The sequence below is a fragment of the Anas platyrhynchos genome, chromosome 14 (genome assembly GCF_047663525.1).
Source record: "Anas platyrhynchos isolate ZD024472 breed Pekin duck chromosome 14, IASCAAS_PekinDuck_T2T, whole genome shotgun sequence".
Taxonomy (NCBI): domain Eukaryota; kingdom Metazoa; phylum Chordata; class Aves; order Anseriformes; family Anatidae; genus Anas; species Anas platyrhynchos.
In genome coordinates, this window is record NC_092600.1 from 19,687,063 (window position 1) to 19,705,971 (window position 18,909).

The 18,909-nt window shown below is 45.8% G+C and overlaps 1 protein-coding gene across 1 annotated transcript; it reads left to right on the forward strand.

Moving 5' to 3' along the window:
* Window positions 1-5,822: 5,822 nt before the first annotated feature.
* On the forward strand, window positions 5,823-12,648 carry C1QTNF2 (C1q and TNF related 2). The gene is made up of 3 exons (XM_005009300.6): window positions 5,823-6,088; window positions 10,401-10,649; window positions 11,871-12,648. Exons 2-3 carry the CDS (start codon window positions 10,409-10,411, stop codon window positions 12,482-12,484), a joined length of 855 nt encoding a protein of 284 aa, XP_005009357.3. The 5' UTR covers window positions 5,823-6,088; window positions 10,401-10,408; the 3' UTR covers window positions 12,485-12,648.
* Window positions 12,649-18,909: the final 6,261 nt, after the last annotated feature.

Sequence of the window (18,909 nt, forward strand, 5' to 3'; positions counted from 1 at the left end):
CACAGTTAAAGGACAAAAAGATTAGACTGTGTTATTCTATTTATATGATAGAGGTTACATGTTAAAGAACATTGTGGATCTAATCATGAGGATTAATCTTTCCTCCATCTGCTTCCCCTTGGATTTGGCATGCAATATGACTGAATATTCAATGATTGCCTCCTATTGCACAAGCTGATTTTTTTTTTTTTTCTAAAATGAGTTTGAAACAAGTTTTTCGATGAGCTTGGCCTGAACCTAAACTGAAAATGAGCCTACTGTAGTGGAGACAACAGGAATTAGAACTACTGTGTCTTCCACGCACATAGAAGTGAGAGGAAATTCTGTAGCCTGTTAGTCAAATTCTCCCAACACAAAACAGACCCACCCAGCACACTCAGGGCAGCTTTCTCTGAATCTTGCCTTTGGCAAAGCTCAATGTTTATTTTCCCCAACTCCCAATTGTTTTCAACAATCGCTTCAGTTACTTCATTTCTTACCCTGTTGAATTCTGATTGTCTGAGGTGTACTCGATCTGCAAACTGTGAATAAGATTAGATTTGAAGATGTTCATGTTTTTAGCACACAAGTTAAAGGAGAATCCTTTATTTTTTTTCTTGGAAAGTTTAGCATCCTGTGTTATCTTCCAAAGCCTTTGAGGCACACCAGAAGGTAGCTCTTTTGCTCTCTCCATGTTTCTTTGTAATTGGATCTTTATGGCTTCCCTGCGTGGGTTAATGAAAGAGATGTGCTGTTCTACATGCGCAGTTGTTAAGGGATAAGAAAAAAGCAGGAATGGTAGCACTACTTAAAAATGAAATTGAACTTGTCCTTTACCTTGCACAGCATTTTCTGTGCCCACTAAACCACTGTATGTGCCCGGTCCCCCCCAATAGCTGCAGTTTTCCATGCCATTTTTAGGTATAACTTTAATTACTCCATGCAGAACAAAGCAATACGTCCAGGCAACTCCTCATTGTACTCATTCTCCTGTCGGCATTAGCTGTGGTGGACGCACCAAAGAAATAGAAATATCTATCTAACTTAAACTGGTTGTTTTACATAAAACAAGTTTGTTCACATCTCAGATGACCCAACCAGACACAGCAGGCAGTGATGGGTTTGCATCTGCAAAATACTAGCACATTTTAGGCCTCAGTGGAACATGAAAAAATAATCTAAGGAAACTGCTCCATGGACAAATAAGCAAACCCAAAATTTCCTAGCAGCAGTCTTAAAAGGATATTCCAGTAATTCCAACAGATTTTCGAAAAGGCACCACCACCCAACCACTCACTGCAGTGGGATCTAAGTGCAGTCCTTGGCCTGTTGCCCTGTCTTCCACCACAGCTTTTAAGAGTGGGACTTTTTTCCAGCTGCTTTTCCTTCCTTATCACATTTGCACATGCATTTGTTCCAGGCTTTTAATGTAAAGCCAACAACTACAACTTTTGCTCCAACAACACCTCCCTCGCAGTTTTATCCCAGTATGGTGGTTTTACCGTGCTAGGCAGCTGAACTCCACCACAACCACTCTCTCACTCCCCCTCCTTAAAAGAGGAAGGGAAGAAGTAAAGGAAAAAACAACTCATGGGTTGAGATAAGGATAATTTAGTTCAAGGGAAAAATAATTATTATGGAAATATTATTATTAATTAAACAATTTAACTAAAGGGAAAAAGGGAAATGGGAAAAGAGGGGAAAATGAAAAAAAAAAAAAAACACAACAACAACAAACAAAAAAGCAAAGGCTGTGTGGAAGTACAGAGGAAATAAATTGCTCTCTACTTCCCACAAATGGGCAATGCTTGACCACATCCTTGAAGCAGCGCCTGAACACACGTAGCTGGTGTTTGGGAGGACAGACATTTTTGCAATGAGAGCCCACCCCTCCCCTCTGCTTCCTTTTTCCACCTCTTATTGCTGAGTGTGACATCATATAGTATGGAATATCCATTTGGTTGGTTTAGGTCAGCTGCCCTGGTGATGTTCCTTACTCACTTTTTTACCAACCCCTTAAGAGGGTTAGAGAGAGTCCCGATGCTGTGCCAGCACTGCTCAGCAGCAGACACAACCCTGGTGTGATACCACTGCTGTTCTAGCTACAAGTGCAGAGCACAGCACTGTATGGGCTGCTGCGGGGAAAGTTAACATACCAGCCAGACCCAGTACACCCAGGGCTGCTTTTCATCCAAAAGCTGCTACAAAACATGCTAACACCATAATGCGCACCCACTGTAAAACACACCCAGCCTGGCTCCCTTCAGCTCAGGCTGCAGCATACCCATACACTTTGAGGCATTTCCCATCCCAAGCACTTGTCCTGGTTCTGCACACCATGGCTGTGAAAGGGGAGGGAGAGGGCGGTGATTCAGCTGCCTGCTGGCTTGGCTTGGCTGCCCCTCCTTGCTTTAAGAGAGCCGCATGCTGGGCATCTGCAGAAGCAAAAGCACCTGGCTGCAGCTTTCAAGGCCAGAGACAGCACAGCCCCACAGCACGTTCTGCTGATACACTGGTGTTTTCTCAATATTTTAGGAATTGGGGGAAGTCCGTTTTTAGCAAATTATTGTCTGAGAACACAAAAGGCAGCTCTAATGCAAAATTGGAAAGCACCAGAGGGAGAGGGGATTTGTCTGTAGCTATCTGTGCAGCCTGTCACTGCTCACAGGAGACATTTTTTCCATCTCTGGGGGATGGAGCTTTGCCCTGAAGACAGAGGTACTGTGCTGTGGCACAGGTGGCACTCGGCACTGGCTTTCCTGGCCTGAACAATGCTGCCCTTGTCCCCAGGTGCTGGGATTGCTGTTGGTGATGCTCAGCCCCCAGCAGTGGGGCTGGAGATGTAGCCAACCTCAGGTCTGGCCCCCAAGGGACCCCCTAAAAAGGACCCTACACCTTTATGGAGAATCTGCAAGGTTTCTGGACCAACTCTGGCTTTCGGGCATTGTTTCTTGCCCATGTCTGTACCTGGCTGGCAGTTCAAGGAGCTCATTTTGCTTTTTGCCCACTCTACTACATAAGTCATTTGCTATCCACCTCTTCTCTGGGCTGCTGATGGTCACTGGCTCTGTTTAACCTGATCCTGGAGAAACCGAAGTCACTGCATTTCCCTGTCACTCAGCTTCCTGTCTATAAAATTTGTCTCCTAGAGAACTCTATAATTTTCCATGCTTTTTGTTTTTCTTTTTTAAGCCTTCTTGGGAAATACAAGGCATTTTCAGAAGAGTCTTTTCTTGGCTAAATAAGTGATCAGATAACTCAGATTCAGCGAGTCAAAGAGAATGTGGAATTTCACTTTGAACTAGAAGATGCATGAGACAAAAGAAACAGATTTAAAAAAAAAAAAAAAAAAAAAACACATCTGCAGTGTGCTGGCAGTGGCTCACTGGTGTGTTTGGGCTGGTTCCCATTTCCCTCTTCCCAAAATAAGTCCTATTTATTTTTATCTTAATGGGTTAGGGCTGCAGTTCCTAAGCAGAGCTAATCGTCTCCAGGGTATCCTTGAAGTTTAAACAGAGATTTGACTCATTTTATGGGGGCTTTTGGAGAGGGACAATCACTCTCTGAAGGCTGCTCAGAGACTTACAAGCTCCTTTCAGGCAGTGCAATAAAAATTATCCAAATCACCGTTCCATGCTAAGCCAGCAGACCTGTTGGGTAGAAAATACTTTTCCCTCCCCTTAGTATCTTCCAAACAGGGAAGAAAAAAAATCAAAGGACCAACACATCTTTGAAGAGAGGCATACTTGCATTGCTGTTTCCCATCTTCACCTTGAAGGCTGAATTTCAGGGTGTCTCAAGCCTCTGTGTTAACTGCAGCTATTTTTGCCTTTGCTGACTCATTTTATTTGGTTCCAAAGTCACTGCTGCAAGGTCAGTATCTGTAGGAGTGCAATGCAGCAGCACTCCCCAAAACAGCATGGGAAAAGCCTTTTTTGCTGAGACACAGTCCTGGCCTCTATCTCGGAAGGGAACCAGAAGTCACTCACATTTAGGTGCTTACATTTCCCACCCAAAATATGTTCACAGGAGATGGCAGAGCTTAAAACTTCAGTTTTTATTCCGCAGGGGCTGGGCAGCACGCCTTTCCCTGGCAGCAAGGCTTTGGTGCCAAGGAGGGAGCACCACGGATCCCAGCACCCCTCCGTGGCAGGGTCTGGAGCCCCAGTCCCACGTACATCCCACACCAGAGATGTGCAGAGGCAGGCAGCGAGCCCCGTTCCCTGTGCTAGACACCCACATCTGCCAGTCCACGCAGGGAGCCTGTCGTTAAGAAGCAGCACAAACATGACACCATCTCTTATAACGCTTCCCTGCAGTGTCCAGCTAACAAAAGCAGAGCCAAGGCCCACATGCCAGGGCTGCTGTGTTTCCCTGTGGACAGGCAGTGCATTTACTCCTCGAGGTGCTGCCAAGCACGTTCTGCAGCAGAGCCGCCTGAGGCCCGGGCTCAGTGTCGGCAGGCGCAGCATCCCCACGCAGCGTCCCCACACCACCGAAGCAGGTCAGGCCCTCGCTGACGCAAACCCCCAGCAGCTGTGGCTGCCTCAGTCCTACCTCGCATTTCCCAGCAGGGCTGTTGGGTTTCTCCACCTCGGTTCATTCCTGGTGCTGGGTGTGCTGATGGCTCCTCTGCACGTGGCTGCTCCTGCACCACGGACTTCCCACTGCAAAGCCACTCAGTGTGGGAAAAGCTGGTCCTGTGTGTGGGGGAGAGGGCCCCACCAAGGAAAATATATTTATAATATTTGAATGTGCAACTCTGCTGTGCTGTCTGTTGGTGCCTGGGCTGCCAGCACATCATGGCAGCAGCCCCAGGCTCAGTGAGACATCCCCACCCCTCCAGGGTAGCCTCACTGACTGCAGCTCACCAAGCGAAGTGCAGGCACACTTTATTTTTATGTTATGTCTGTAGTGCATACATGCAGCTAAAACCTTTCTCACCATGTTTTGAGAGCAAGTTCAGGGCAAAGCTTAAAAAAAAAAAAATAAGAAAAAGCAATCTCTGCTAAGGATGAATTCTGGCAGAAGAATGAGTGAAGCTTGTGGAGTACTTCAGAGGACTTGCACTGAGCAGAAAACATTCGCTGGCTGACCTCGCAGCCCAGCCGCCAGCACACACCTGTCCCAGGCACTGGGCAGGGGCCTGCAGCCAGAAGCAGCAGTGGGACAGGACGGCCCCTGGGCACCGCTGCCCTCTTGGCACCGCTCGCTGGGCACCCCACAGTGGCCCAACACCCATTTCAGGCACCACTTCCAGCATTGCTGCCTATCTTCAACAACTGGTAGGACTTTGTAATTACTCTGCAAGCTTAAAACAAAGCCCTCACCCTTTGCAAAGGCAGGAACAGTCCTGCCCCGATATCTTGGTGTCAAGGTCTCCACATCTTGTCTCCCACATCCACCGGGGGCACTTGTAAAGCATCTGCTGTGTCCTCTCAAAACCCACATTTACAAAGCTGCTGCTTCACAGTGATGTCTTTTACTTCAAGCCTGGAATGATCTGCCCCTTACTGATTTGTCTAAATTACTTTAGACACAACAAGTGAGCTTTCACCCTCAGCATAAGATCTGCTTCCCTTGCTAGTGCTCTAGGACCAAGCTTCTACATTACTCGCTGGTTCAGTCCCTGTACCCTTACAAATTCTGCCTGTATGGGTGGGCAGTGGCTATGGCAGAGAGGCAGAACATGCCAGAAATGGCCCAGGCAAACTCCTGAGCCTTCCTCACAGACTGCACAGGAGAGAGGCGAGAGGCTCCCCAGGCACTGAGAGCTTTCCAGCCGTGTGTGCATAAAGCTTTCTGCCCACACCACGTGACAGAGGAAGAGGCTTGGACCCATTACACAATAATAAAACTATGTCTTTGGCAAAGCGGAGCCAAAACCTAGATCTGCTGCAGGAAGCTAGTGATACACGCAAAACGGGGTAAAACATTAATAAAGACAAAAGACCCAAGAAGTGAGGACTGCAGAGCAATCTCAGAAGGACACTGTCGTGGCAGGACGGGCTCTGTGCTCTGCTGCGTGACAGCGATCTGCGGCAAAACATCTGCAAAACTGTGCAGGATTCCAGTGCCTGTCGAGATCTCGCTGAAGAGATCAGCCTGGGTGAGTAAATTCACTTTTGCTTTTTTTCTTTTCCCTCCTTTTCTTAACCTTAACTTGGGAAACTTACCAAATAAGGTCTAACTGATGAAGCACTCAGGTTTCCAATGCCTGCACAGGAATCCATAAAGACAGCAGCAGCAAGTTAAAAGAAACCATCTGGGAAGGAAACATTCCTCGGGTTTCCAGCAGGAGCACCCACCTCGCCCAGCCGAAACCACAGCCTCCCCCTTCACTCTGGTACCAGGCAGCAGCTGCTGCGCCACAGCTCTGTCCTGGGACTGGGGAAGGCTTGACTCAGGCACTGCAGCTGCTTTCAGCGGAGGAGGTGATGCCATTTTGGGTGCAGGAGATGCACTTTCCTTTATCTCCTTTGACATTACTTTGTGCAAAAAATCAAATTAATATCTGCTATAGCTACTCCATTGGCTTGTATCAGAAATTAAATGCATGTATTTCAGCTTTTGCTCCCCACGCAGAGGTGCATGGAACTGCTCAAGGTGGTTTCCCTGGCCAAAATCCACTGTGTGGCCACCATGCCTGGCAAACCCTTGGGGCTTTCCCTCTGGTGTGCTTTCAGCCCAGCCACCCCACAAGCACCAGGAGCTACAGCTGCTCCTTTGCACCTGGGGCTCACTCCTATGGGCAAAATTGTTTCTTGCAGATGCCCTTTTTGAATGCACATACATCCCCAGAAATAGCTCAGGTAATAGAAGTAGTCACATGGGGGCTTCCAGCAGGCACTCACAGCAGGGATGCTGCAGCAGCCAAAGGGGGACACGGCCAGAGATGTGTCCCCCAAGCTCCTTTCTGTGAGCCAACTCTAGCTGCTGCAAGCAGCCCTGTGGGGACAAAGCTCCTGGAAAGGGGGCTCCCAAGTGACAGAGATGCTCTGGGGACAAGCAGCTTGCAGAGAAAAGCCATTAGAGAGCAGTCCCCTTGCAGAAATGCTCCACGGGCCGCAGAAGCCTGACACATTTTCTATAGAGCTGTGCTCCAGCCTTAAGACTCACAAGTGAACACTTTCTAAAGCCATCTCCTTCCCAGTTTGCTTCTTCACAAACATTCCCCAAAATTATCCTGTGGGATTCCACAGCACTATTTTAGGGACTGCACTGGCCCCAGTGGATGCCCTGGGTGCCACAGCAGCAATTTCTGTGGTTTCAGCTGAAGGACACAGGGAATCCTCATACCTAAATCCCAGTTGATGGACACCTGTCACTCCACCTGCCTGTGCTGCATCCTTCCAGCTCAGGCTTCCCACATTCACAGTACATTTTGGAGCCTCTCTCAGAGCCCAGAGGCTGGCAGACAAATGACCCAGTTGGGATGAAGACCTGAGGCCTCAGCCTGGAGCCTGCATAGCATCTGGGAGCCCAGAGGGCTCTACCTCAGAACAGCTCAGCTCCACCATTTCCACCACATCCACCCCTGACTTGTCTCCAACTCAAGCAGCGCTCCACCACCAGCTCTCATAGCCTCCAGGGCATGGTGGGGGGTTGTGACCCACACACCATGTGTTTGTCATGGCCATTAAGTGTCCAAGACCCTATTACAAAAGGCATTAATTAAAATGTTACTATAACAGTAAGATCTCAGCTGAAACTGTGCTGCGTGGTCTTCAGTGCCAGGTCTACTGCTTGTGCCAAGGAGAGGAAAGATGCTGATCTGTTTCCAATTTGCTTCTTGGAGCTCATCATATGTTCTACATTGAAGAGCAATTTTCCTTTTAAGGTGGACCAGCACAGAGTTTGTTTTCTTTCGGAGGTTTCCTTAAAAGATTATTTATAGATTCTCTTGCGAATGTGACCATGCTCCCATGCCACACACACTCCTATGGTGTGGGATGAAGAGGACTTGCAGAGACAAAAATTACTATTGACTCGGGAGTTGCAACAGAGCACTGCTCCAGGTAGCCAAATATTCCTCATCTGTTCGAGTATTGGTACTACAAACCTCTCAGCCTCGGGGTATTTTGTGGTTTATCCCATTGGGTTAACTACTGGGGTTGTTTGAGGGTAAACAAAAGTACCTGCGCTAAGAAAGGTTAAGAGAAGGTGCCCTGCCCTCTGCCTTGCGCTCACTCATACTCATTTGTGAAGCAGTCCCTCCTTTTTTTTCTCCCACCCCCTCAGTTATGCCCCACAACAAAATATCTCCTTGCCACAACTAATTAGAGTCATACATCTCCAAATGTCTCTCCCTTCTCTTCTGCCCCATTTGAGGTGGTTACTGGGAAGTGGGGATGGAGCTTCCCTTAGGAACTCCCTGCTCTGCAGGCATTTTAGCACTTTGATCCCCTTTCTGTGAGCAAGAAGTCTTTATTCAGCGGTCCGCATCAATACCGGTTTGTGGTTTGGGTCTCACAAGGCCATTAAACCAACACTTTACATCAGCAAATAAACTTGGGTATAAAAAAAGTGGAAGAGACCAGAACAGACCAGCTGAGTAGGCAGCCCCCGCCCGGAGATCTGTTCTGCATTTCCCACTCCTCTGCATGTTCCTAATTCCACATATTGCAGGACAGGGAGCTCCCACTCAGCATTAACGTGTTGCATATTGCTGGGTGGATTTGGAGCATGTAATGTGCATTTCCACCCCCTTCAGGAGCCGATAGCAGGAGAAAGTACTAAGGCAACATGCAATGCATACGGTGCTTTGAACACCTTCCCAGTGCCAGAGTTAAGCAGAACACGCTGGAGAGAAGCCAAAGCTTCCCACTGTTTGCCTTGACACCAAGCAGGACCCTGCCTGACCAAATGGCCCATGAGAGGTTTGGGATGTCACAGCTCATCTGTCTGCCACTTTTATGGTTAGCTGTAAATTTACTGCAGCACCAGAGTACGAAGAAATATATGAAAGGCAGTTTTCTTGCTTTGTAAGCCTTGCTTCTGTGTTTAGCTCACAGAACTTGACGTGATAAGAAAGCCCACACAAGTGGATGGCTTTCAGAGCCTCCTACAGTACAGGGTGGCTGCAGTAAGGGACAGACTGCATTTCACGGGAGTCTTTGCCATCATATAAGCATGTGTACATCTTAGCTTGGGGAACAGGAGTGGTACCAAAGTGATATGTGGCTAACGCCTTTAAAACATTCCTCTGGCTTCATCTTGACTGATCACAGAGCTACCAAGCAAACAATGAACCAGCCAGAGTTGTAAGGGGCAGCTTTAGGCTTTCATTTCAAGGGCTACTGCAACTACAGAAACGCAAAGAAAGAGATTGCGTCAGGGGAAGCCTTTCACTCACCACCAGCTCGTTTCTACCCCGAGGCTACTGGAAAACAGCCCAGCTCCATCAGCCTCTGCCGCAGCCCCGTGGTCAGTGCCCACAGCTGTCACTTCCCTCCCTGGCAAAGGGAGGGGGAAAATCCTCAGCTGGGGCACCCCCAGCTGCACGGCATCCTTCAGAGCTGGGAAGGGAACAGCACAAGCACTGCACCCACGGGTAGACAGAAACTGATGACACAGAGGAAATCCTCTTTTAACTACAGCTGTAACCATGTGCAGAACCAACACAAATCCTAGTTTAAACTCTTCTTCTCTCAGCTGGCAGTGCACCTGAGTTCTGCTTCAAGATGCAGAGGGCTTACTCTGTGCACAGCTCCTTGCAAACAGCTCCACACACAGACATCCAGAGGGAGATTTTACGGCAGGATAACTGCTCTGCATCACCAATTCCATGGAAATAGCTGTATTCAGAAATCATTTCCTATCAGAACACCCTCCTCCCATCCATGAGTGGAGTCAGACAAGCCCAGGAGGCTCAGCACCGTCCTGTGAATGAAGGCAGAGCCCAGGATGCTCCAAAAAATCCCCCTTCGTTATATTCTATACTTAAAACAATAGCTTATTTTTCAGAGAAGGGAAGGGCAAAGAGGAGGGGAATGGTAAAGGAGGAGAGCAGTGAAGGGGTTTGGGAAGGCTGTGGGAGAGGCCAGAGACATTTTGGACTCTGACCTTGTCTCAGTCCTTCCTTGCACATGGATAAACAGTCACAGACAGACTTCAGAGGGGAGCTGGAGCTGCCAGGTATATTAGCATGAGAAAGACGGGAGAGCAGGAAAAAGGATGGGTGGTCATGGATAGGAGTATAGAGAAGAGCAAGTTTAAAAAGGAAATATTGCTCAGATCTGGAAAATTCCCTGAGCAAAAGCCTTGAATTTGCATCCCTCCAAAACAAACAGCTTCCTTGCCCTGCCAAAAAACGTTCCATTTCTATGAGTCTCCACAACACGCAGTCCTGACAGAGGGGACACTGCCATGCCCTCACCCACTGCTCCCCGCACACCTCCGATCCCATCTCATTTCTGCAGGCTGTGCCATGATCTCTGCTGTCCTCCTCCTCTGGACCATGCCCTGTGTGGCAAACCACATCCTCGGGGGCTTTGCCAAGGCAGCGCTGCAGGAGGGTCCCCAGCTGGCATGCAGCCTGCCAGGCCCCCCCGGGCCTCCCGGGCCTCCCGGTGCTCCCGGTGCTCCAGGGACGGTTGGCAGGATGGGCTTCCCAGGGAAAGACGGCAAGGATGGCAAGGACGGGGACAAAGGCGAGCACGGTGATGAAGGTAAGAGGGAAGAAATTCTTTGTGAAATAAGAATAAAATATAAAAGCATCATCCCAAACACTGTGCCAAAACCTTCCAAAATATATATTTTTTGCTAATAGAGTCTTAATGCTGCATGTAATTCTTATCATCTTCATTTTAATATTGCACATTTTCCTCTGGAGGGAGATTTTCCCTGTTTTGACACACTCACCCTAGTCAAGAGACACTCTTGGACTAGTCTTGGATTGCTGCTTTCAAGGGAAACAAATTCAGAAGCAAAAATTTAGTCCTGGCTCCCTAGAGCACTCTAACTGGGTAGCAGACACTGCTCTTACCATGCTCCACCTAAATCAAAGCAAATGTCAACCCTAGTTTAATCCTGAGGTGGGATTCCTGTTTAACTTGGACCTTACTGAGGACCAGGACCAGCAGGACCAGCAGGAGTCAGATCCCGCTGATCTCCCACTGCCACCCCAGAGTGCCCTCCTGGTTCAGCAGAACACCACCATACCAATCTTCTCTTGATACCATCTTCTCTTCTCTCACCCCCAAAACAGACTCTGGAGAACAAGTTTCCAGCAGCAGCCACATTTAAATCTAGTTGCTACAGCAGGTCAAGAGACACAAAATAAATCCCTGTGTAATTTTCTTCTATCAGATACTACCACACTCAGGGCTCACCAGCCGTTTCACCACTGTGACAGAGCCCAACTTGCTCCCTATCTCAAGGCAGTCCCTGCACTAGGTGTCTTCTGGTTCATGACTGGTCCAGATCCCAGCTAAACTGGGCATTTTTTCTACACCTAGAATCCATCTTTTACAACACAGTTTCATGTTAAATGTAAAAAAATTAGGCAGAAGATTAAACATACCCATCTGCTCAAAGCTAGTTTCCAAAAGCTTCACAAACTCATCCAGCTCCTTCAAAACCCAAAGATTTAAAGCTTTTCCCCGGCCAGCTTTAGAATTTATTACTCCTTTTTCTCAAGCGAGTCAGATAACTGAACCAGCCTTTTGGTCCTTAAAGAGGACAGGCTTTCCTGCTCCCAAGTCCTGTTATCATGCCAGCTACTTAATGTGGTTAATCAGTCCTGACACATCCTGCCCCAGGTGGTATTTCATCAGGATTCTCACTAGCAAGGTTTTCCTCCCAAATGAAAGCATACTGACGCATTGATATAATCCCTTTCCACTCGCCATATTTTAACTAAAAAGTTTACAAGGTTATTTGTCTTCTAGGTCCACAGGGCAGAACAGGAAACCCAGGCAAGCCAGGACCAAAGGGGAAAGCGGGAGCTATCGGTAAGGCAGGCCCACGAGGACCAAAGGGTTTAAAAGGCAATCCTGGAAAGAAAGGAGCACCAGGAAAGAAAGGACCCAAAGGGAACAAGGGTGAGACTGGCATGCCAGGACCCTGCACCTGTAATGCCAACAAAGCCAAATCTGCCTTTTCTGTGGCTGTCTCCAAAAGCTACCCAAGGGAAAGGCTGCCCATCAAATTTGACAGGATCCTTATGAATGAAGGAGGACATTACAACGCTTCCAGTGGGAAATTTATATGCAGCATCCCAGGTATTTACTACTTCACTTATGATATCACCTTGGCCAACAAACATTTGGCCATTGGCTTGGTCCACAATGGGCAGTACCGGATCAAGACCTTTGATGCCAACACTGGGAACCACGATGTTGCCTCTGGATCAACCATCCTTTCTCTGAAGCGTGAGGATGAAGTATGGCTGCAGATCTTTTACTCTGAACAAAACGGGCTCTTTTATGACCCCTACTGGACAGACAGTTTGTTCACCGGCTTCCTGATCTATCCTGATCAAGATTATCTCAATGAAATATAGAGCAAAAAACAAACCCATACAAAAATAAAATAAAAAAAAATAATAAAATAAAATAAAATAAAATAAATAAAATAAAATAAAATAAAATAAAATAAAATAAAATAAAATAAAATAAAATAAAATAAAATAAAATAAAATAAAATAAAATAAAATAAAATAATAAACCCCAAAAATAGGAAATGGATGTGACCTCAGTCCAGCAAAGTGTAGCCTGTACATGGACATGTGTGGAGTTATACCATTCCACATTTTTCGCACTAACAGCCTGCATTGGCTCCTTAGATATTTACTTGATGTCACCAACTAGTCCATAGGGTGTGCCAGGATTAGTAGGAACAACCTTTAAGTAACCTCATGAGTCTCTAAGCCTTGAAGCTACCTGTTACGTTTTCCCACCACCATCCAACTGTGCCATGGACATGTAACTCAAGTACTGGTGCAGAACGTTTTCATTATTGTATTATTATAAAGTGTGAGGATCAAAAATCATTTCCTGAAATCTGAGCTCCTAAGTGCAATTGATGTTGGAGATTGTATCAGTGCCTGTCTGCCACCCACGTCTAATAATAATAATAATAATAATAATAATAATAATGATAATAATAATACTTGTTACATTTTACCAGCTTCCTAAAAGTCAGGAAGTTACCAGCTACTGTTACAAAAGTGCCAGTAACTCTCAGCCTCATCAAAGCAGAACTAATAAGCAAAGGCATCCGTTCTAAACAGGACATGCCACAAAGGAGAGAGCTAAAGGCTGAAGGTAAAACTCCTGGTAAGATATATCTTGTTGCATCAAGCACTGCTGGCATTGCTCAGATTTCAGCTGCTCATACTGGTGCTGGGGTCCTGTGCTGGCTTTCAGGCAAGCACTGATAAGATATGACCAGAGACAGACTTTGGTTGTGCAAGCCAAATTCTTGCCAGCCTCCTACCCTTGGCAGAGAGGGAACTTTGCAGATAGGACTGAATTTTCTGAGACAGCATGAACCTTCACTACAGAAACAGCTTCATTAACACGCCCATTTCTTGATTCTTGCCAGTTTTTCCTTCATCCCTGCCAGCGTCTGCTGGAAGGAGATACTTGTGGTGCTGCTGAGATCCTCCTCAAGGGCTTAAGGCTACACACCGACTCTGGTCTTACCAATATGCTTTGTTTTTTTTTTGTTTTGTTTTGTATGTCAGTATTACAGATACTCTAAAATCAATGTCTTGGTGCTAAATGGTATTTAAAAAATAAGGGGCAGAAAAGTCAAAAGCTGAGCTTTTTGCTTTTGCTATGTTGAGCTTTGCCTTTCTTTCCAACCCAAACAGCGGCTAATACAGGGATGTGCTCCAAAAGGATTTGCTATTCCCATAGCAAGAAGAGCTCTCCTGCTATCAAGCTGCCCAGTTGGCTGCCTTGCCCCAGGATGTCAAACCCACCCTGTAACAGAGGGCTATCTCAGCAGCCAGATGGAAGGAGTCTTCCTCACTATCAGATGCATCTTCTTGGTTTCCACATTCATATTTCTTGGCTCCTTTATCACTTCACTAAACCTCATATGAATTTCCAGCTCCCCTAATCTTCATATTCAGGAACTGAAGGAGTAGTCCATAAGAACAAATTAAGATATTTTAAAAAAAATCTTACTTTTACAAATTAAAATAGTTGCATGATATTGATGAACTACAGTAATTGTGTTATGTCTTACAAAAATAATTTCAAATACATTTTATGAAAATAAAGCTGTACAAAAATACTGGAATACCCTTGATACTAATAAAGCAGTGTTCTAGAAGTTATTTCAGAACTGCTACAGATTCCATAGACACTTTTAGTTTTAGTGATGGTTGACACCAGGGCCAGGTGTCAACAGAGTATCTCCTCTCTCCAAAGGGCTCTCTATCCAAGACTATCTGCAAGGTGGAAGAATAGGATCTGTCCATTCCCTTGAAGCTGCTCACCTTTCTGGCAGGTGTCCTTTCCCTGGCAGTGGCTGCTCATTTAGGAAGACTCTCATTTAGGATGTCCTGGGGTGCATTTTGTAGACAGCTTCCTGAAGGCAGCAGCAGTTCAAGCACTGCCTTTCTCTCCCAGCACCCATCCCTGCACTCCCACCTTCACAGCCTGGGAGCACAGCTGGGGCCAGGACAGCTTTTGGGCAGAGCCAATGTGCCTGCAGGTATCTGCCCTGACACAGCTCCCCAGCACCATGTTAGAGGCAGCCTGAGGGACGTGGCAGGACTGCTGCCAAGAGAGTGCTCCCTTCTGCAGTCCTTCCCTCCCCTCAATTCAATATATCACCCATTCCCAAAAGGATTTATTTTTTTCCTGATGTATAGGCAGATTAGTTTTTCACCAGCTTTGAGGTGACTCCACTTGGTGCAATGCAGGTGCCAGAGCTGGGAGGGGATGGGAGAGCGTTGTGGGGAACTAGACTGAGAAGAGGAACATGGAAGGAAAGCAGCAGTCAGGAGCTAGCTCAGCTGAACCATCAACCATCCTATACAACTAAACTCCCAGTTGTCCCCTGTTAACTCAGAAGGCCCCTGCAGGGAGCATTTCCCCTTGTCAGTCCTCTGAGGACTTCCCCTAGCTGGCTTCCCTTGATGAGAAGCAATGGGAGTTATTAGCTCTGGCAAAGCATCTTTTTTGTCTAGTGAAAAAGAAAATTTGCAAATGAGTCTCTATGTCTGGAAGATTAAAATGCAAATGTCAGAGAAACCCCCTGGCCCCTGCTAAGTGCTCAGTAAAATACAGCTTGCTTTCAGTCTGGGGCTGAGGTCCTCCCTGCCGACCAGGAACACTGGCTCCACCATGCTCACATCCACCCTTGGGAACTGCCCCTGCCACTACACCAGGTCACAGTGTGGCTTCTGTGCTGCAGGGCTTAGCCCCAGCCCTTGCAGATCTGCTGCCATCAAGGACTCACGAGGGACGATTCAGACCTTTCAGATACTGCAGGCAAAATGGAGAGGTACAGCTTCCCCTGTATTAATTTTTCTCTGATTATTTAACCTCCCATTGGGCTGCAGTCAGTTAAAGATGCCAAGCATCAATTATTTCTGTGAAAGAAGTATGAGTGTTTGAAGGGATACACTCTTGCACAGGTTCCTGTGAAAGAGATTAATTTCCTCTTAGCATGCCTTAAAAACAAACAAAGCAACTTTCGTGGTGAACAAAATGTCTCTATTCAGCCCAATCCTGCACAAGGATCATTCCAAGCAGCTGCAGGTTTCCTTCCTCCTGCTTCGCCAGGAGAAGAGGGAGGGAAGAGCAGCTGGCGAAACAGCAAGTGACTGGGTCATCACAAGGCTGACCACTGGAACACTGAATTTGGGGTGCTTCCCCCCCCCCCCTAAAGTGCCTGGCTCAGGCTTCAGAGATTTTCAAAAATAACACATTCTGGCTTGCTTCTGCATCTTCAGGCTGCATTTTGGTTTGTGCTTCCGTTTTTCTCCAGCCAAGCAGCTTTATTTATTTATTTTTAATACCAGAATTAACAAAATTTTATTCCAGAAATAAAATATTCCAGGAGTTTCTGGAAAAAAACACCACATAAAGAGCTCTGGCTTTCACAGGCAAGCTCTTGCAAGAGAGAACCACTCCCACACAGGCTGCTTGCTCCAGCCCAGGCAGTTCCCAGCACCTCCATCACAGGGAGAGCAGAGCTGGGAATGTCCTGGCCAAGCAAACACATGGGCAGATACCATCAGGAGGGAGGGAGGTAGGGAAGAACACACTGACCAAGGCAGGATGCCATCTGCATCTACTGCCCTCATGCGAGACCTCTTACGCTGCAATAGCCTTCTGCACTGGGAGTGCCAGCACTGCCAGTGCAGTGCCTTGTACTCCAAGTTTTGTCACAGGTGAATCCCTCTGGGCATTCAGCATGCCAGGAGGAGGTGGGGAAAGGTAGCAGCAGCATCTACCTTTTGTGTTCATTCAGCAATAAAGGCTCAGCAGGTTCATCTTGTGGCTCATTAGAGACAAGCACAGACATGGCTGTGACACACCTGCCCAGGTCCCCTCCATGGTGGCAAAGGGTTTTCTGCCAAAGGAGCTCATGTCTGCTACCACAGGGCTTTCCCCTTCCCATGTCCATCCCAACACCATGCAGTGGTGTACCTTGCAGTGTCAGGCTTGCTTTCAGACTCTGCACAAATATCGGCAAATTGGGAAGCACTCAGTACTGGGTGATCCCAAGTCCCAGGATAAACACCACTGTCTGATGCTGCTTCTGATTCCTTAACTCGGTCTCCCAGAGGCTGTACTTCTGCACTTGAAGTGACCCAGGTTCCACAGTAGAAGCTGCCAAATTACATCTGGACATCACAGGCCTGTGCCTGCAGGGCCCCGAGCCCCCAGCACTCCCGCCTCAGCTGCCCCCAGGCCCTGGCCTGGCCCCCAGATGTGGCACCACGGATTTTACTGTGGGGAAATTATAATGGTTCTCTTGCCCCATCCTATTATAACCCTGTAGCCTCCCTGATAGGGGTACAGTCGTGAGTTGGTGCTGTTTGTGTTCCACGTAAGATGACTAAGAAGCACCTTTTTTCTACATAGACTCAACTAAGAGCACCTCAGCTCGTTACTGATACTGAGCTCTCTCAGCACTTTCTCTGCAATGCAGCAGCATTTCCACGGTGTTGTTTCCCTAACTGAGTCTCTGGTTCTTCTGAGCTTATTGTGCTGGCAGGTAAAATGCAGGTGGCCTGAGACATTCTCTGGCCACAACTTAAGAGACACAACTTAAAGTTGTGTCCTTAACTATTTTCAGATAGCTTTGTTCAGCTTTATACAAATTTCATTGTCTTAGCATTCAGAACAATGGAAGAGTGGTGAAGATACTGACCTGTTCGAATTAAACTGTTTATTTTTCTAGAGAAAAAAGTCTTCAATCCTCAATGTCATTGATTTGAAACTAGGCTTATATCAGTGAAACCTTACGGTCTTTGTACCTGTGCTTTACTTAGCCATGACTTATTAATGATGGTGAATTAACATAAACTTTCTCTAAATTAATATAAATTCTATGTAAGCCTATTTACTTTAGGAGTCCTCTGGGATTTTGCTTTGATCTGCCTCAGTCTGTCTTTTAAAACACTTGAAAGTTTAATAAACACAGTTCTGATGTGACTATACACTGTATTTTTACCCAAACTGTACCATTATATCAGAACTTTTTGATGACTTGAATGATCCTTCTTGGGTTGAAACGATATACTGTAACTGCAGCCAATTTTTAGAATATCAGTAAGTCAAGTTATGGTATAATGTCTGCAGATTGTTTGACTATCAAATGGAATAGTACTGGAGTCCTTGTTTTATGTACGTGGCCTTGCTGGCACTCCCTCCTTCAAAATAAAGCAATTCCAAGGTTCAAGGCTATTCCTGAGCTCTTATCACTCCTAGAACTACTGATCTGTTGAGTTTGTTACTGTGCATAGTTTATGATACCAAATAAACTTTTTTTTTTTTTTTTTTTTTTTTTTATCAGCAAGGCAGTCTTTGAGCACTAACATGGCTATGCTACAGAAAGGAGAACCAACTCGATTCATTATTTTTTTCAATTTTTATTATCAATGCAGGACACTTTTGATGCATGATAATTAATTTTCAAATGGAAAAGGTGAAGTACATGGGCCATAATCTTGAAAAATAAAATCTTTTGACTGGAAAATTAAAACCAGCATTATAGGGATCAGTTTTCTTTTTTAAACGGAATCTCTCAAGATTTTCTTAAATAATATAGATTTAAAATGTTTTGAAGCAATAGATGAAAGGGACGTAAAGAATATTTGAAAATCTATACTAAGTTCATATTATTGAAACTTTATTTTGAAGAATTTATATCAATTAATAATTATTTAACACAAATAAACTTGAGAATTATGTTGAGATAATACAGATGTGAAAAAGTTATACAAAACGAATACATCATTGTATGGATTATGAATGGATTACTTGTAAGGAAATGCTCAGCGTTATACAAAACATTTCTTAAGCATGTGTTCAGTTTCAAGTAAAAAGAGAAAAAAAATAGTGTCCTTGCTTAAATTAAGGGACTCAAGTACTTTGTTTAAGGGATACCAAGATAATTAGATGTACTAGAAAGAAAATAGGGGAAAATTATTTCTGATGGACACTTGGTGGCAGCTTTTATCTGTAGGTTTAATAGCTGTTGCCAATTAATTTCATTGCTTCTCTTTTACAACAGGGGACAAGCCAGAAAATAGACCATAAACAACGATGGTATGTTTTCACCAGAAGAATTGGTCAACAAATTTGTTGATCACAAAAATACTTTCCCAGGAACATTAAAATCAACACAAATATTTACTTTGAATGAAGCATGCAGGTTTTTTTGTTTCTTCCCTTTTGCAAAGCAATAAAGAAAATATTTTGTGGGGTTCTTTTTGAAAAATCCTGTGTAGAATGA